Genomic DNA, 20,596 nt, shown 5'->3' with positions numbered 1-20,596 from the left:
GACCTATTGATTCCTGATTCAATTATTGACTTTTGCTACTGCTTTATAATGTACTCTGATGCAAGTTTTGATTAGACTATGTTTTTGGCGCATTCTAATGAATTAATAAGGATTGCTGACGTGAATAAAGTTCAATTAATTTTGTAACTAATAGGGAATTAAACTACTCAAACGTATAGTGAGTTGTGGTTATTATGACCGGAGGGTCATGGGGTGTTTCCAATTCATTAATGTTGATGACTAATGTTTATTGAATTGCATATTAATTATTAGTGAGTCTGCCATCAGCCTAGCTAGGATACTCCATGCAAATCAAAAGGTTCACTGACCTATTTGCGTCCCTTTGTAAGTTTACTTACTAAGGACCAGGCATGCTAACACTGTGCAGCCACAGCGTTTTTTGCATAAAATTTAGATTTGCCACATGATTCAACATCTGCTGCACAATCTGCAGATTTTAACAGAAAAAAAATGTTTCTAGCCCAAACGGTTCAAAAGTTTCTGAAGACACAGCAATATGTTGCCCCCTAGTAGAAGGACCCTTGTAAAGGTTGATTATCTTACTGTTGCTTTTTCTTGAATTTGGGTATTAAACTGCTACTAATGAGGTACAACCACTGCTGATATAGCGGTAACAAATGTAAAAACAACAACATAAATAATACTATCACAAAATGTGCAGCATTATTGGCTTTTTCTTGCCACATAATTTACTCAATCCTGCAGAATAATTTGGCCCTCCACCGCAGCATAATTCCAGTGGCCCTACTTAAAATATAACTCATGTTGCAAGTACTTCTTGGAAGAAAGAGGTCTGAATTATTCAGAAAGATTTGTTACATTGCTTAGAGGAGTCGAGACGAAAGTTTTGTGGCTAAAGGCTGTGAAACTTAAGCAGGTGACACACAAAAAACACTCGTAGTATGGGAAATGTATTTAAGTGACCGGGCGTCGGAGTGGTAACATGTTTCCCGTGTTTTCGCGAGCAAATGTTAATTGATTTACAGTAAAAACATTCTATAGATGAGGATTTAGAATTGCCTGCAGCTGCGATTAACAATTTTTCTTTCTGTGTCTTTCAGTAAAGTGAGGCATTTAAACGTATAATTAACTTTTCCTGGATAAACTACTTTATTCTTAAAATGTTGATGTTTTAGATATTTTCTGAATAACATTTTTTTAATTTTGCATTTCATGACACAGAACCGATATTACACATATATTTTAATAATTGTAAGCTGCACTTTCACTAGGCAACTCTTATTCAAAGTGTAGGTATGACAAAACAGTACGTTTTCAAGCCTTTTAAAAAAAAATGCAGGACTTTGGTCTTCAATATGCATATTCAATTACCTCAGATAGTGGAAACATACTATCTTAAAATTACAGACAGACCATAGCATATAAACTTAATAGAACCAGCCAATATCAAAGCATTATTTCTACTATGACCAGCATCTTCGACACTACAACAATGTTACCAGTTATCATTAAATCCACTGGGGAAAAAAAAGTTTGTATTTCAGGTGTGTCAAAATGAGAGAACATTAACGATCTAATTAATGGATCTAAAGGTGTGAGCTAGAGAATAAACGGGTGTAGGAAAGCAGAAGAAAGCAAGATGTGAAGGCCACAGAATTATCAAAACAGTGTTAACAAAAAGAAGCGATTAAGAGAATAGTATGTTTGAGGATAGTATGTTTAAGGTAGGAGAAAAGGAAACGAAGACAGGAAGAGGTGCTGAAACCTAGACATGGGTTCAGGAAAAAGAAAGGAGTGGACCGTAGCGAGGAGGGATGTGATCTGGCCTAATAGCCAGAACTGAAGCATTTGGAACTAAAAGCTTTGGCTCCGCATCCTGTGATCTTTACCAAATCACTTAAACTCCCCGTGCTTAAAAAAAGGTGACACATAATCGTGTGCTCATATCAAGCGCTCTTATGACTTTGGGCCAAGTTCCAGATATATAAATGTTAAAAAGGCCCATACGCGAAGAGCTACACTAGAGAAGGCGGAGAGACATCACGGATGCATATCAAACAGTTGAAAGAGATCTGTACCCGGGAACACTAAAGAAACGACTGACGTTTCGGGAAGGGCGGCAGTTCGTTAAGAGGACGGATGCAGGTGTGCACTTCCAAGCGGTACGTTGGAAGAGAGGACTGGTCTAGTACGGTGGATGACACGTGCAGGCTGTCAGGACACAGAAGCTGCGATAGAAAGAAGGGGTAAGAGGGAGGTAGAACTGGAGGAAATTAAGATGATACACACAAACTAATAATAAGACGGAGACAGCGCACCTGAACACCGTGACTCTTAACGAGGTGCATATTGAGAGCTGGGGGGTTAGACAGCACTTTCCCGCAGCCCTTCACGGTGCAGAGGATGTTGCTTCGCCCTTCCCGCGTCAAGTCGGTAACGGACGGCTTCACGATTTCCCAATGCTCGCAGGAGAAGTCGGCCCGAACCCGCGGGCTTCCACTCTTAGATGCCCTTTTGGTAGTAGGGACACAGGCAGCTGCCATAGTGCCGCACGACGGACCAGCCGCCCCAAACACTAAGCAACAACACTGACGTCATTTCCGGGACGGGACTAACAGTAGGTGCTGTAACGATAGAAGCCCAACTATCCCAAAAAACAAGGATCAAAACGTGACCCGCCCACAAAATGAATGCAAAAGCTAAAAAAGGTGCCATGGGGTTCTGATTGGCTGAGAGCCTGCACGCGCCCATTGGTTATAGATACAAAAAAATGAAGACACGCCCATCTTTAATCTTGCTCGGTCTACTGTCAGGTTTGACATTCTGTTGTCAAATGTAAATCACATATTCTCCTGGCATTCGAGTACTGTTTGCATTAGTGGAGTATTTAGTGTGCAAAAGTCGGTGACTATTGATAGAGTGTTCCGTACTAATAATTTACCTGTATTTTGGACGCTCTTTAGGCCGATGAATCTTTTGGCTAAGTGGGACTCTCTTCACCCGAGATCAGTCAATTTAATCAAATCAATAATCAATAACGAACGTAAGCAATGCCCTGATCAACATAACACTTAACAATTAATCCAGAATACATTTCGGCGAACCATGACCTTTCGGTCATGAATAACCACACCAGTTTATTCAAAGTTAGTGAATTTATTTCCCTATATTAACAAAGCTAGCACAATATAGATGTGTCTCAACACCAAATGATAAACGTAAATGAACATTAATAGCTGTCCATAACGACGAAACAGGTGCAATCTATGCAGCATTTGAATAACAAGGCACTCGATTATAGCAATGCAAATCACTAAAACTATAATCTGTAATGAGCTAATTGCATACATTTAGTCAGCATAACAAGGTCTCAAATTGCATCGTGCAACAAAAGGAACCCTCATCTAACCTCAAATTAGCATCGGCATGTGGGACTTCATGCAAAAACAATTTAGCAACATTAATTTTGGAAAACTCCTAGCTAGGGCTCTTATCAAAAATCAGCAGTTGGTTACCTAAAAGAAACACAATGCAATTGTACAATTTCCTTTCATATTTACCATTTACAATCAGCATTCAACGAAGTCTTCGTCTCACAGGTACCGTTTCTCGATCAGCATGGGACGGGGCAAAGGGGCAGGGGTGGACGGGGCAGTTGCCTCACGGTGGCAAGATAAACTACTACTTCATGCAAAGGGACAAATCAAAGTTAAAGTCTCTAGGGTAAGAATCATTTAAGTCTCTTTCTCTCGATTAGAGAAAGCATCAAAGTCTCTTTCAAAATGGCGTTGCAGCAAAGTGGGCCATATTAGCTGCAAAATGGCGGGTAACGGCAATAATGGCTGCAATGGCTATAATGGCTGTAATGGCTATAATGGCTACTTTCTTCTCGTGCACCTGGTTTAAATAGACAACAGTTCAAATCCAGTAGGGTCTTCCATTGGAGGGTTCATAGGTTGGCTTCAAATTGTCCAATCAAAAACAACAGTTCTCAAGCTTTTACTTAAGCATACATTATCCTTGGAGACGGGTACGCAAGTTGCAACATTTTATACCAATTAACTCACTTTCAGAGCTTCCATTGTCCGCACCTGCAGATTGACCTTGGAGCAAAGAGAAAAATGCCAGGCTGGCACGAAACCTTAAGATAAGCATGTGAACGATCTCAGTGGAAAAGTACAGCTTCAAGCAGAAATACACGTTTAATAGCACATTGGAAAAATACGAGCATCTAAACCGTGAGACCAGGCAACTAGGCCGAAGCCTCCACTAAAGTTAGGCTAAGCTAAAGCATTTCAAACAAGCAAATCATAGCACACGTTTACGATTATGTCAGATTCGTGCAGTTCTAATACATCACGTTATATAAAGCACGCTTATAAATGTTGGCAAACTACTCTGAGGGCACATTTGTCCCCGTACAATCTTTATTAGTTCGATTAAAGTCACACTCGATTATTGCAGCACTACGTTTATGCGCTAATAAATGTAAAACCTTTATTTCTGCGTCATCAATCCCTCCTCTGATGACTACTTGTCATCACACAAAACTATTCCCACAAATTTTATTCCATTAAAATTCTGTCAGTTCTCTTTTCCTTTTAGTTCCCCTAGTTTTCGCTTTATATTCTTCTGCCATTCTTTTCATCATTTTCTCTTCCTTCCTTCTTTTAATTCTTGCCATAATCATTATTATTCCCCTTTTTATTCCCCAAATTCCAAATATGCAAATCAGTACTATTAATATTCCCTGTATTATTTTTAGTAATATTCCATTCCAAATTCCCCCAATCCAATTTCCCACTGAAGCAAGTCCTTTTCCAACCTTCTCCCACACTCCTGGTTCTTTCAATTCCTTCAAGTCTGCACTCTCCTTTGTTAGATTAGCAAGCATGGTTTTAATTTTCACACTGTTGTTGGGAATATACGTGCAACAGTGGCGCGCACCAAGCATTTTGCAAACGCCGCCATCCTTTGCTAAAAGAATGTCTAAGGCAAGCCTATTTTGAAGAGTCATAGCTCTTTCCGCTGTAAGTTCAGCATCTATCAGGATTATAGCACCTGAAAACTTTGTCTACATGTTATCCACTATAGTAGACAACTTTCTTATTTTGATGGAATTCAACACAACTCCCAATGAAGGAATCATGGCTCCAAATATATCTCCTACCACAGCAGCTGCGGTCTCTCTTTTCTGGATACGATGGGATCCAGATGTCTTTTGAATCATCGATAGGTCATCCAGTTGATAAACCTTTGGGAACACTATACCCAAATAACATCTCCCCCACCATCCCTTTGGAAGACGATAATAGGCATTATACCCACAAATGTAATATACCCCTGGAATGACAGGGTCAAGTCCGTTCATCATGAATGTCCATTTGGCCTTAAAGATAAACGTATGTTTACACTCACTCGCTCCTACGAAAATGTTATCATAATAAGATTCACCTCTATATATACAAAATTTCCCTACATGCCAAGCATCTAAAGCTATTCTCCCTTGTGTCTTTATTGCGGCAAAATCATAATGATCTACTGAAGTCCTCTTACTTAGCTCCTTTTCTAATTTCGCATTCATTTGTGCCCTTCTATCATCTGTGCGATCTAAAAAGCTTATTTCTACTGCAGAGAGCGAGCAGGTAAGATTTTCCCTATGAGCGTGAGCTGTTTCAAAAGGTTGCATTGGCTCGAAAAATTCCCTCATTATTTTAGCATCCCAATCTTTAGCAATCTGGCTTAGCTGCGCTATTATAGGAACATATGCAAAGGTAACATCATAATTTGAGTAAAAATACTGTATGTTGGTCTGACCATAAAATCTAGAAGTTACTATACTACATGTAATCCCGTATGTATGAGGCATGTGGTGATAAGTCACCCCTTCCTTTACTGATGTCGGTATCTGTGTACACACATAACAATCTTTCGCATCCATAGTCTCAACATATTCTGTTAGCAAGCGATAGAAAACATTATACGAAAGTTCTTTCTTATCATGCAAGTGTCTCTCATCTAATTCTAGTCTTTTCAATGCGGTTAGTTCAGTGACAGTAACAGGAGCAAAAGTAGAAGCATAAATTTTCTCATTCTCACTCTTACCATGCATTCCAAGCACTATTGCCATTATTATTAGTACACATGCAATTATCAAGCCTATACACGCATATTTACAATATTTCACTCTACTGTTTTGTGTAGCCATGATCTGTATAGAATCAGAGAGCTAGAAGCACCTACAAAGAAACTATTTAGAAATTCAGTTACAAAGCTGAACGAGCGCAATGTTCACACAGTTTTCTTCAAGAGGCCAGTCACTTATCGGTTAGCAGCATTTGTCTCAATTCGGCAATTACTCAGTCTTTTATCAGTTCAGCAAGTGTCTTATCCGGTTTAGCAATGTCTCAGCTGGTTGTATCACGTTAGATTGTAGCAAGCAATATCATTTATTACCCTTTCAATCGACAGAGTCCATAAAACTTTTCTTTTCTATTGGTATCTCTTCTTCTTCGTTCTTGAGGCTAAGAGATACAATTTCATCAGTCCAATCGTCATTGACTACATATGCCCATTCTGGACCGGAATATCTCCTGTTTGGTATCCTTTTCCTTTTCAATTTTGCTTCTCTTTTCGATTCTGCCTCACTGGTACTTTCCTCTTTGGCCAAGTCTTTCCCTTCACTTGAGGGTGGTACCACGACAGTCACTTCCTTTCTTTTCTCTTTCACTTTTGGCCTTTCTCCGTCGTTCAAATTTTCTTTAGTCCTTTGTTTTATTGGTGATATACTTAGTCTCCTCTTCGCACCGTGTCCATTTGATGGACCTGCGATCTTTTCTGTGGAAGCTTGAACTTTTTCGTTCTGTTCTGCCTTGTCCCCTCCTTCTGGGGAATCAATCACGTTCTCTTTTCCTTTTTCTGTATCGTCTGCTTCTGGGAAAGCCCTCCTCTGATCAGGCTCTCCTTCTTTTTCACCTCTTTCGAGCCCTTCGTCACCGTTACTTTCTTCAGACTCTTTATCACTTTCAGCTGCTTCAGGCTCTTTGTCACCTTCAGCTGCTTCAGGCTCTTTGCTACCCTCAGCTGCTTCAGGCTCTTTGTCACCTTCAGCTGCTTCGTCGCTGTCTGAGGTTTCTCCTTGGTCTTCCCCAAGTGAGTCAGTCGCTTCGTCCTCAGAGAATATTTCTCTCTCTCTTGTTTCTGCCTGTTCGCTTTCAGTTCGGTTTTGCTCTGTCTCAGCGCTCAGCACTGTTTTATCAGGCACTGGCAGTTTCAGCGCTTCAACTTCCTCATCTGTGGGACACAACACTTTCTTTGTGTGACTGGCGTGAATCCAGTTGGGAACTCCCGCACACTTCACAGCGGTAGTGGTCATCAGGATGACTTGGAAAGGGCCTTTCCAACGGGGTTCCAGACACGACTTTCTCACGTGCTTCTTTACCACGACCCAGTCACCTGCTTTCAGTGTGTGTCCTGGACTTTGGATCGGTGGCAAGGTGGTCGCTTCCACCTGGTGAGAGAAAGAGCGAACCACGTCAGCCAGACCTTTGCAGTAGTCTAACACCATATCATCTGTAATATTCAAAAGCGCGTTTGCGGGAACTGCAGGAAGTCTCATAGCCCTGCCCATGAGAATTTCGTGCGGAGACAATCCAGTCTTTCTATCAGGGGTGTTTCTCATTGACATTAACACCAAGGGCAATGCGTCAGGCCATTTCAAATTTGTCGATGCACATATTTTCGCCATTCTTGATTTCAATGTACCATTCATTTGTTCCACCAGTCCTGAGGCTTCAGGGCGATAGCTACAATGCAGTTTTTGCTCAATGTTCAGCGCTGCGCAAAGTAACTTTATCACCTCGTTATTGAAGTGACTTCCCCTATCTGATTCTAAAGAGATCGGGAATCCGAAACGTGGTATTAACTCCCTCAACAATAGTTTTGCAACTGTAAGGCTGTCATTTCTACGTGTGGGGTATGCTTCAATCCAGTGACTAAAAATGCACACAATCACCAACACATACTTCAGACCTCCATGCACAGGCATCTCAATGAAGTCCATCTGCATTCTACTAAACGGGCCGCTCGCCCTACCAATGTGGCTCGCGTTCACAACCGTTCCTTTCCCTGGGTTCATCTGCTGACAAATGACACATCGATGGCAAACTGCTTCTGCAGCTTGACGAAATCTGGGGTTAAACCAATCAGTTTTGAACAATCTTATCATGGCATCTCTCCCTTGGTGAGCCTGCCCATGATAGAACCGCGCTAGCTGCGATAAGAGACTATTTGGCAAAACAAATTTTCCCTCATTTGAAACCCATAACTCATCTGGTCTCTTTATACATTGTGACTTAATCCAGGAATCTCTTTCATCCTCCCTGACGTTATTTTGTAATGCTTTTAGTTCATCCATTGTATCTACGACCTTCAAGGCAAATGCTTCAGCTGGTTCGAGTTCTGGTTCACTTATCGAATTCCATTCATCTCTGAGTAATATACAGTTCAAGGCACAAAATCTTGCGACTTGATCCGCATATGCATTTCCCAGAGAAACATAGTCCTGTCCTTTTGTATGAGTCCTACACTTTACCACTGCAACTTCGGCTGGCATTTGAATGGCGTGTAACAATTCCCTTATTCTCTCCCCGTTTTTCACTGGGGACCCTGAAGAAGTCAGGAAACCTCTCTGTGACCATAGTTGTCCAAAGTCGTGCACAATTCCAAACCCGTACTGACTATCAGTGTAAATGGTGACTTTCATCAATGCAGACAGTTGACATGCTCTTGTAAGGGCTACAAGTTCTGCTACTTGTGCAGAATAGACTCCTTGAAGCCAGGATGCTTCCAAGACACCTGTTACAGTACATACAGCATATCCTGCTTTCAAAATTCCCATCCCATCTCTTAGACATGAACCATCAACGAAAACAATTTGGTCATTTTCATCAAGCTTAGTATCCTTAATGTCAGGTCGAGGTTTTGTGCAAAATTCAGTCACCTGAAGGCAGTCATGCTCGACGTCTTCAGCGTTCTCAACTTCAGCATTTTCACCAGGAAGCAAGGTTGCTGGATTCAACGTAGTGCACCTTTTCAGCTGCACATTCGGTGAGCCCAGAATTATCGTTTCATACCTTGTGAGTCTTGCTCCAGTCATGTGTTGCGTTCGGGAGCGGGTCAAAAGTATCTCAACTGAGTGAGGGACCATGACTGTTACTGGGTGTCCCATCACTATTCCTTCACTCTGAGTGAGGCTGATACCAACTGCTGCTACGGCACGCAAACACCCTGGAAGTGCTGCTGCGACCGGATCCAAAGTAGCTGAAAAATACGCTACTGGTCTGTTTATGCCACCATGGGCTTGAGTCAAGACAGACAAAGAACATGCATCACGTTCATGACAAAACAATGTGAAAGGCTTTGTGTAATCAGGCATACCTAAAGCTGGAGCCCTGCACATGCATTCTTTCAATTCGATAAAAGCATCCATCTCATCTCCTTTCAGCTCAATTTGATCCAAGGCATCCTTCTGGGTCAGCTTCAGTAAAGGCTTTGCTAGAGTTGAGAAGTTGGGAATCCACTGACGACAGTAGCTTACCATTCCCAAAAACTTCCTCACCTCCCTCCTTGTCTTTGGTGGACTCATTTGAAGTACACTTGTTATTCTTTCCTTCATTATTCTCCGTGACCCTTTCTCTATCTGGTGACCCAAGTATTTCACTTTCTTCTGACAGAACTGCAATTTGGAAGGAGACACCTTGTGTCCATTCCTTCCCAAATGGTTCAACAGAGCAATGGTATCGGCTGTGCAGCCACTTTCTGTCTTTGATGCAATCAGTAAGTCATCGATGTACTGTACTAGGGTTGACTCGAATGGCAATTCTAATGCCTCCAAGTCTTTCTTTAGAATCTGATTGAATATTGACGGTGACTCAGAGAACCCTTGAGGAATTCGACACCAACTGTACACTCTGTCTAAGAATTTGAAACAAAAGAGAAATTGGCTGTCCTCATGAAGAGGCACCGAAAAGAATGCTTGTGACAAGTCGATGACTGAGAACCACTCGGCATCGCAAGGGACTTGAAACATTATCACAGCTGGATTTGGTACGACAGGGCAACATTTAATTATGATGTCATTTATTTTCCTCAAGTCCTGTACAATTCGGACCTTTCCACTCGGCTTTATTAGTCCCATGATTGGTGAATTACATGGACTGCTTAACACTTCTTTCAGTACTCCCTGCTTTACAAATTCGTCAATGAGTTGGGCAACTTTCATGAGGGTGTCTTGTGCCATGTGGTATTGTGGGGTCTGGGGAAAGGTTACATTGTGTTTTACAGTCACTTTCACTGGTTCCACTCCTTTCATCAATCCCACCTCTTTCCCTGTCATATCCCACACTTCCTTTCCGACTGTTTCCCGTAATTCAGCTGGAATATCTTCTTCAGTTATCATCGGGAAAAGGCAAATCAGAGGATACTCTTCATCGACAGTTTCCATCTCATCCCCCTCTACACTGTCCTCTTCTTCCCCATCACTGCTCGTCTGAATTTTTATTCCATCGTTCGAACACATAATCGAACAACCCAATTTGCACAATAGGTCTCTCCCTAACAGTGCTATCGGGCTTGAGTCACATACCACAAACTTATGTAACCCTTGATAGTTACCAATGCTGACTGGTACCGGATCTGTAATTGGGTTTGTCAGGTGCCTGTTTGCTACTCCCACCACTTGAACTGTTCTCCCTGAGAGCGGCAAATTTGGTACTTCAATGCTCTTAACAGTTGAACGTGTTGCTCCTGTGTCAACCAAGAATGAGACACGATGACCCATTACTCTTCCCTCCACGTACGGACCCTTTTGATCAACTTCCAAGGATGCTGCAAGCACACAATCTCCTTCCTCTCCTGAACTTTCACTCTCCCATACATTGTTTATTCCACTCTCACTGTGTAATGGGAACTGTTGTACGGTGCCATTTGTATTCATTACCTGACCCGAGACCTGTGGAGGAACCATCACTTGCTGCTGACTCATTGGTGCCAAAGGTATTTGCATTTGCTGATTAGGTACCATGGGAAACTGCTGTTGCATTGGCTGCATTTGCGTCATCTGCATACGGAGCATCTGCATCTGCTGCGGCTGCATGGGCTGTAATCCCTGTAGCTGATTTATGGTCTGAAAATTTGGGTTTGGACCTCTCATTTTCGGTCCCCTCATTGTCTGAAATGCATTGACATCATTGTTTTGCTGACCAACACCTGCACCTTCCTGCACCACCATTGGGCACTCGCGTTTCCAATGACCGACAATTCCGCACACGTGACACGGCATCACCTTTTTCAATGCCTGCACACCATTCGGAGTCACAACAGTGTTCAAATCCGGACCATTATTCACAAAACCTCCTCTGCCTCTGCCTCTCGCCTGTGGCTGAAACGTCATATTTCCCTGCAACTGCGGCTGCGGTTGCGGTACCTGTTGTTGGAACCCTTGCAACCCTTGCAAACCTTGCAGACCTGTCTGAGCTGCTTTAAGCTGCATCATCATCACTTTCTCTTTCAGCCTTTTCTGTTTCACTTCAATTTCGTCGCTACAGTATTTCGCATAATTCAACACCTCATCAATAGGTTTCGACTGCCAACAAATCAAATGCGACTTTATCATCTGACTTATCTCTGGTCTCAGCCCTTCCACAAATCTAAACACAAAATGAAGCATGTCCTTCGCCTCTATTGTTTCCGTGCCACTGTAGTTCTTGAACGCTTTCAACAACCTCTCATAGTAACTATGAATCGACTCTTTAGCCTCTTGGGCAGTTAGATCGATCTTCTGCCAATCCACATTTTTCGCGGCAACCTTCGTCTTCAAATGCTCAATCACCTTATAGTACAAGCTCATCACCATAGGTGATGGTGCACCCGTATCTCTGTCTCTCTCTGGTTCACTTGTCGGCCAACCTACAGCTCTTTTGCAATCCTCCCACAAATCTGCCGGAACCACAATCTCAAAGAGGGTGTTCAGGTCTTCCCAAAGACATTTTGCAAGCTTCACAAACCTGTCAGTCTGTTGGTACCATTCAATCGGTTTCTCTCTCAGTTTAGGAAAATCATCCGTAAAAGACTGAATGTCGCTTCTGTGCCATGGTACATGTATTAATTTTCCCCCTGCTGTCTCCCTCATTGGTAACATGGTTACTGCATCACTACTCTGTGGTCTTTTCTCGTTGAGCTCTGGGACACTGTCTTTCCTCTTTTCCTTTCTCTTTACCCATCTGCTTTCCCATTTGTCTAAGCACCTCCACACTTGTGCACTCTGCAACAATTCTCTAAGGTGCGCCTTCATGCCTGCTGACCTCATGTGTTCAAAATCGGTGGTCCCGAAATCCAACCTGTAGCTCCTGCTCAAGTGTTTCGTCTTGTCTATATCAACCCCGTTTTTGTCAGCTATTTCTTGTAAACTTCTATGTACCTTGTTTACTTCTCTCGTAATCCTGGGACATAGGTACCTCAGCTCTTCTTCCGAGTAGGACTCTAACCTATTCACACCCATAGTCCCTTCCACCAATTCTTGTGCTTCCATGTTCAACCTGACCCTATTCAGATAATCTTCTCCCTTCCCACTGGCTGAGCTTTGTGTGGAATTCAGACTGTTGAACCACTGTGTCAGCTGTTGCGCATTCAACCCCATCAGTGTAGCATTCACATCGACCGCCATTGATGGTTGCGGCAACTTTTCAGTGTTCGATGATAGCGGTATCATCAGTGGGGGACTCGACCTCACCAGTGTTGACTGAGCACATATGGGACTAAACTCCATCAAGGACCCAGATCCAGTTGGCAGAGCCGCTATCGGAGTTGTCTCTGGAGTGTTTTTTATGCACCTCCTTTCCATCCCATTCTGCAGCATTGATCCCTGGCCGCTCATACCCAAGTTAGGCTGACTGTACAAAGGTACCGGTGGACCTTCAGTAATGGGTAGTGATATCGCATCTGGGTTCTGTCCATTTCCCATGTTCTGAGACATGTTCATTCCCACACTATGGGTCATCATTGCCGGCATGCCCATCTGACTCCCCGTCATCTGAGCATGTGCGTTTCCCCCCTGCATCTGCTTTTGAGACATCAAAAACTGGGTTGATTCAGCTTGTGCCAGTGTTGGGTTGTGACCATTCTGTCCTCCCATTACGGTTGGATCTAGAATCATTCCCGTACTGTTGTCACTGCTGTAGTACCTTGGGACCTGCGGCTGATAATTTTCTGCTGGTTTCAGTATGGGCACATCTGGATATATTCTCCTAACCTGCGGTATCTGCGGGGTGAACAGTAAACTCGGGTCCTTAGATCCCGATGATGCTCCTGAACTCTGAGTTTCACTGTTCTGTACCGGTGCCGGAGGGGCAGAACTGGTACTTGGACCTTGTCCACTCTCTGCATAAGGTGGTGGATGGTCGTTCAGCAATTGCATGATTAACTCCTCATCCTCTAACTCCTCTTCTCTTCTCAACTTTTCCTTGTCCTCTCTATCCTTGGAACACCTCCTGTTTGTCTTACAGGTAGCTTTCTTACCTGTCTCCTCTTCTTCCTTAGTAATTGCGGGAAACAATTTTATCCCCTGCAATACATCTGACCTCCACACCTTCTGTGCATTATCCCACCTAGCGTCCGCTAGTGTCTTTTCTACCTTCCTTATCCTAGTCTCGAACTTATTTTGCTGCTGCTGTCTAGCCATTAGTTCCCAAATCGCTAGAGCCTCAAACTGTGCTGGCCTTGGAGGTACCTTCATGTCGTACATCGCGAATCTCAAATTCTCTAGGATCCTTATATTGAATGTCCCATGGACCGGGAACGCTACGCTCCCATGTTTCTCTGTCAGCTTGTGCCATTGCTTTAGCCAAAGGCACGGAGCTACCCCTTTTTCCTCCATTACAATGTAAGCTGGTGTACCTTCGGGCGGCGTCTCCTCTCCTACGCTCGCTTTAATGTAAGACTCCCCCTTCATCGCACTCCTTAATGCTTTAAAAAATTTCATTTTCTCGTCTTTTATTTCACAAAGTTTGTAATCAATAGGTGACTTTAATTCCCGGAATACTCTTCACTTGCCTTTCCCCTTCCAATCGAGCCCCACGGACTGCGTCCAATCCGTGCGCGACCCTTCTCTACAACCAACCTATCCCAGCGCGGCTCCTAGTGACGTCACACTCACACACTGCGGCTGACAAAGCCTCGCGGCTAGTCCTCCTTCACTCAGCTCCTCTCGTAACAACTTCTGGCATGTATCGCGAGCTACCAAAAAAATTATAATAAAACAGATCTGTCGGTTTACTACAGGAAGGGTAACACAATCGCTTCAGGACCTTAGGGATTTTTCACTAGCCTCGGCAGTTATTCCATCTTTCTCGGTCCCCACGTTCGCAAGCAAATCTGACCCGCAGACTGCTCTCAACTTGTCAGTGATCTATTCTAGTGCACTTAGAATTTTTGTCAAAGCCCGAAGTCGAAGTTTCTTTCACTCCCTTAACACACGTACCGACTCGTTGACCACGCCCGATCAACCTACTAAACCGACCAGACCACAACATAAAACAAGTGTCTCATACACTTTTCAACATACTCCGGAGTCTCTTGACCTCGCAGGGCCCGTCTCAACAACAACAACCACGTGGACCTTTTTATGCACGAAGCGCCACATGCACATGAAGTTCGACGACTTCCCTACTCTCACACTCGGAGTCGCACCTCCGCTATTTCTATGAAGTTCGACGACTTCCCTACTTCTACACTCGGAGTCGCACCTCCGCTATTCTCTAAAATCCTCGCAACCTTTTCACACAATCTGCGGCAATAAGCTGTGCAAGCGCAAAATTCTAACTTCACTCATACCATCACTAGTACCGCCAACGCTGATCTCACACCTCCATTCTCTTCATTCGCAAGCTCCGAGATCCCGGGAAAGTCGCGGTGGACTTAGCCCCTCATCATTCTGTCAATCTGTTTTACCCAAGAAAAATCTAATTCAACTTCTCGAGTGGGATCTCAAAAGTCGTAACCGTTAATTTAACACCATGTATGTCTCTAGTGGGGTCCCAAAAGTCTAAACCGTCCTCTGCTACCATCTACTGATAGAGCGTTCCGTACTAATAATTTACCTGTATTTTGGACGCTCTTTAGGCCGATGAATCTTTTGGCTAAGTGGGACTCTCTTCACCCGAGATCAGTCAATTTAATCAAATCAATAATCAATAACGAACGTAAGCAATGCCCTGATCAACATAACACTTAACAATTAATCCAGAATACATTTCGGCGAACCATGACCTTTCGGTCATGAATAACCACACCAGTTTATTCAAAGTTAGTGAATTTATTTCCCTATATTAACAAAGCTAGCACAATATAGATGTGTCTCAACACCAAATGATAAACGTAAATGAACATTAATAGCTGTCCATAACGACGAAACAGGTGCAATCTATGCAGCATTTGAATAACAAGGCACTCGATTATAGCAATGCAAATCACTAAAACTATAATCTGTAATGAGCTAATTGCATACATTTAGTCAGCATAACAAGGTCTCAAATTGCATTGTGCAACAAAAGGAATCCTCATCTAACCTCAAATTAGCATCGGCATGTGGGACTTCATGCAAAAACAATTTAGCAACATTAATTTTGGAAAACTCCTAGCTAGGGCTCTTATCAAAAATCAGCAGTTGGTTGCCTAAAAGAAACACAATGCAATTGTACAATTTCCTTTCATATTTACCAATTACAATCAGCATTCAAGGAAGTCTTCGTCTCACAGGTACCGTTTCTCGATCAGCATGGGACGGGGCAAAGGGGCAGGGGTGGATGGGGCAGTTGCCTCACGGCGGCAAGATAAACTACTACTTCATGCAAAGGGACAAATCAAAGTTAAAGTCTCTAGGGTAAGAATCATTTAAGTCTCTTTCTCTCGATTAGAGAAAGCATCAAAGTCTCTTTCAAAATGGCGTTGCAGCAAAGTGGGCCATATTAGCTGCAAAATGGCGGGTAACGGCAATAATGGCTGCAATGGCTATAATGGCTGTAATGGCTATAATGGCTACTTTCTTCTCGTGCACCTGGTTTAAATAGACAACAGTTAAAATCCAGTAGGGTCTTCCATTGGAGGGTTCATAGGTTGGCTTCAAATTGTCCAATCAAAAACAACAGTTCTCAAGCTTTTACTTAAGCATACATTATCCTTGGAGATGGGTACGCAAGTTGCAACATTTTATACCAATTAACTCACTTTCAGAGCTTCCATTGTCCGCACCTGCAGATTGACTTTGGAGCAAAGAGAAAAATGCCAGGCTGGCACGAAACCTTAAGATAAGCATGTGAACGATCTCAGTGGAAAAGTACAGCTTCAAGCAGAAATACACGTTTAATAGCACATTGGAAAAAAAAGAGCATCTAAACCGTGAGACCAGGCAACTAGGCCGAAGCCTCCACTAAAGTTAGGCTAAGCTAAAGCATTTCAAACAAGCAAATCATAGCACACGTTTACGATTATGTCAGATTCGTGCAGTTCTAATACATCACGTTATATAAAGCACGCTTATAAATGTTGGCAAACTACTCTGAGGGCACATTTGTCCCCGTACAATCTTTATTAGTTCGATTAAAGTCACACTCGATTATTGCAGCACTACGTTTATGCGCTAATAAATGTAAAACCTTTATTTCTGCGTCATCACTATTTAATCATAGCTCAAGAGTCTTTGGCTTGTTGGCGACAGATATGCATTATTTGTGTCATGCTCTGGCAGGGTCCCCTTTATCTCTCTAAAGCCCCCCTTTCATGTACATTCATTAGTTTTAAAGCACTTGTAAAAGATGGCTTAACTAATTCATTCAGCTATCCACATGAAATATAGTTATGTTCTTTACAGCAGGCATATTAACCCTCTACACTACTTTATGGCTAGTCAAAGCTGCTAAAAACTCCCATCTCTCTCTAGCAGGAACATTAATCACAAGAAGTATCTTGACATTTTGATTGTTTCCTGAAATCTGGACACTCAAGAAACTTTTCAGCAGGTGCTTTTACATCGCAGGTTTTGTAAGTCATTGCTAAACCCCAGCGCCCCCTCTGAGGTCAGTGCCCCCTAAACAGGTCTGCACCCCGTGCGTCCGCATCACTCGCACCGTCCTAAAGCTGGCCCTGTGCTCTGGGATAATCTTTTTTTTAAAACAGTCAAGTATTGGTTGCAATAGTTAGCCATTAGTCAAGACAGCTGTGCCACCACTCCAGCTGCTGCAGCACAGAGTATGTCCATCATTTGTGTTTTGCTTTGCTTTTGCTGCCATAAGTGCGCCGGGTATGCCCAGACGTGGGTCCCGGGCTCACTATGCCACTGGATTCAAGCTAGCCTTGCTGATGAAGGGTAAAACCCTGAAACCGGTCCCAGGATGCTTGTTTCTGGTCCAGGGAGGACCTGGCCTGGCAGTTCGGGCTGGACTGATCCCATGAGGAACATGGTCAAGACTGATTTGCATATGGCTGGGTTCACACTGGGGTGGCATGGTGAGCAAAAGAATTGATGGATTAAACCCAGATCTGTGACTGGGGGTGAATGTTTGATTGGTTCCGCATTCCGTCCATCATTTGTGTTTTGCTTTGCTTTTGCTGCCATAAGTGTGCCGGGTATGCCCAGACGTGGCTCCCGGGCTCACTATGCTACTGGATTCAAGCTAGCCTGGCTGATGAAGGGTGAAGCTCTGAAATCGGTCCCAGGATGCTTGTTTCCTGTCCAGGGAGGACCTGGCCTGGCAGTTTGGGCTGGACTGTTCCCATGAGGAATAGGATCAAGACATATCTGCATATGGCTGGGTCCAAACTGGGGTGGCATGGTGAGCAAAAGAATTGATGGATTAAACCCAGATCTGTGATGGGGTGAATGTTTGATTGGTTCTGCATTCCGTCCATCATTTGTGTTTTGCTTTGCTTTTGCTGCCATAAGTGCGCTGGGTATGCCTCAGCAAGCTGACTGATCCCAGGAAGTTTGTGCAGGAAGCGGACCGTCGGGAGGGTACCCCTGGGGGGGGAAGACCTCGCCAAGAGTGGGCAGGGCCCTTCTCAGAAGAAAAGAGGGGTAAGGGTAACGGTAAGTTCTCAAAAGGGCCCCAACCTAGTTCCCAGGGTAAGAATTCCCAGCCCATGGTTCTCCAAAGGGAAACCTGCAGAGGTGGGTCTCAGCAAGTGCTTTGCATGTGACCAGGTGGGTCACGTGGGTCCGGCACCCACTGGTGCTCAGTCACAGAGTTTGGCCGGTGTACTGCTTGGAGAAGAGTTGGTTCCAGCTAGGTGGGAGCCAGCTGAGATGACCCTTGTCTCACTAGGTGGGTCTCCGCAAGTGCTTTGCATGTGACCAGGTGGGTCATGTGAGGGGGGACCCAAATGTCCCAAGGGTACACCGGCACCCACTGGTGCTCAGTCACAGAGTTTGGCCGGTGTACCGCTTGGGGAAGAGTTGGTTCCAGCTAGGTGGGAGCCAGCTGAGATGACCCTTGTCTCACTAGGGGACAGTGAGAGAACCCTAGTGCCTGAGAACGGTAAGAAGTACAGGCAGTGGGTGACCATCAATGGACAGAGGGTGGAGGCTCAGAGAGACACAGGAGCCAGTGTGACTACAGTGAGGAGTCACCTGGTGTCTGAAGAGCAGATAGAGCCCCGTGTAATTCACCAAGTAGTTGCAGTGGACAACTCAGAGTGCCTGTGGAGACTGGCGCAAGTTCCCTTTGAATGGGGGGTCTCAGGTACCTTGAAAGTAGCTGTGAGCCCAACCATGCCTGTGAATTGTTTGCTTGGCAGTGACCTGGAGGATTCCCCTTGGAAGGAGGTGGAACAAAGGTCACACTTGGAGATATTGGGTCTGCCTCGGTGGGTATGCATATCTACCCAGTCAGTGGCAGCCTGTCAGGGTGGTTAGAAGCCTCTGGAGCCTGAAACAGTGGCCCAGGGGTCCGCCAGTAAGAGAAAGGGCAAGGAGCACAGGAAATCGGCCCCAGAGGTTTCTACGGTCCGGGAGGGGGCGGAACCTGAGGAAAACACCCTGGAGCCTACAGGGGAATAGGTGGCTGGGCTGGGGGAGGTCCCTGAGCTGTCACAGTGGCAGTTGGAGCGTGGGCCACCAGGGATGCATTCTGTGAGGCACAGAGAGTACGGAGGGTTTGCAGCAAGGAGCCAGGATCACACCTAATCTGTTGGGAGGATGGCCTTCTATATAGTGAGCCTAAGGCTGCTGAGCCGGGGTTATACCATGTGCTGGTGGTACCCCAGTGCTTCAGAGCCTTCCTACTGGGTCTGGCTCATGATGTGCCTTTAGCTGGACATCTGGGGCGAGACAAGACCTTTGATAGGCTTATCACCCACTTACATTGGCCCCAGATGTGCAGGCACTCAGATGCTCATTGTAGGTCTTGCCAAACTTGTCAAACAAGTTGCAAGAGTGGGGGGAAGGTCAAGGCTCCCATCCAACCTTTTCCTGTGGTTAGTACCCCCTTTGAAAGGGTTGGTATTGACATTGTGGGGCCTCTGCATCCCTACACAGCCATGAGCATCAGCTTTATCCTGGTCTTGGTGGACCATGCCACCCGGTACCCTGAAGCCATTCCACTGAGGTCAATCACCCCCTCTGTGGTGGGATGTGCATTGATGGGGGTTTTTACCTGCATGGGGTTCCCCAAGGAAGTGGTATCTGATAGGGGTACCCACTTCATATCTACTTATATGAAGTCTCTGTGACAGGAGTGTGGGGTTATGTATAAGTTCACCTCTCCTTACGACCCCCAAAGCAATGGTCTGGTGAAAGGTTCAACCGCACCTTGAAAGGCATGGTTATGGGCCAGTCAGAGCCCTTGAGGCGCAAGTGGGACGTCCTCTTTCCATGTCTTCTGTTCGCCTACAGGGAAGTGCCTCAAAAAGGGCTTGGATTTAGTCCTTTTGAGTTGCTGTATGGCCACCCGGCCAGGGGGCCTTTGAGTCTGCTGAAGGAGGGCTTAGAGAAAGCCCCCAGTAAACCTCCCCAGGATGTATTCAGTTACATGCTAGCATTTAGAAATCAGACTGCCCGCTTCAGAGCTCTCGCACAAGAGACCCTAGAAGCAAGCCAGGAAGACATGAAATGGTGGTATGACCAGAATGCGACTCTGGTCGAGTTTCTACCTGGACAAAAAGTGTGTGTAATGGCCCAGTGGAGTCTAAGGCACTCCAGAACAAGTGGACTGGGCCATTTGAGGTAGTGGAACGCAAGAGCAAAGTCACCTACCTAGTGAACTTGCTCACTCCCAGAAACCCCTTGAGGGTCCTACATATGAACCGCCTCAAGCCACACTTTGAACGGACTGAATTGTCCATGCTCCTAGCAACAGATGACGGGGTGGAGAAAGAGAGTGAGCCTCTTCCTGACCTCCTGTCTGATTGTGAGAAGAATGGATCTGTGGAGGGAGTGAACTTCTCCCCCTCCCTGACATCAGAACAGCAGAGGGACTGTCGCCAGGTGTTGGATCAGTTCACCTCCCTGTTCTCCTTCATCCCAGGGGTTCACACACTTGTGTACAAATGATGTGGACACTTGGGA

The 20,596-nt window shown here is 44.6% G+C and overlaps 1 protein-coding gene across 1 annotated transcript in view; it reads right to left on the bottom strand.

Moving 5' to 3' along the window:
• The window catches only part of ATMIN (ATM interactor), a 48,543-nt gene extending 45,975 nt beyond the window's left edge, over positions 1–2,568 (bottom strand). The window contains exon 1 of the mRNA XM_069216908.1: positions 2,301–2,568. Within this exon, the coding sequence (XP_069073009.1) occupies positions 2,301–2,525 (225 nt within the window). The 5' untranslated portion in view covers positions 2,526–2,568. The remainder of the gene's footprint in view (positions 1–2,300) is intronic.
• Positions 2,569–20,596: the final 18,028 nt, after the last annotated feature.

The sequence above is a fragment of the Pleurodeles waltl genome, chromosome 12 (assembly GCF_031143425.1).
Source record: "Pleurodeles waltl isolate 20211129_DDA chromosome 12, aPleWal1.hap1.20221129, whole genome shotgun sequence".
In the NCBI taxonomy this organism is placed as follows: Eukaryota; Metazoa; Chordata; class Amphibia; order Caudata; family Salamandridae; genus Pleurodeles; species Pleurodeles waltl.
The sequence above is the reverse complement of the archived record's forward strand: the minus strand, read 5'-3'. Positions and strand labels throughout refer to the sequence as shown.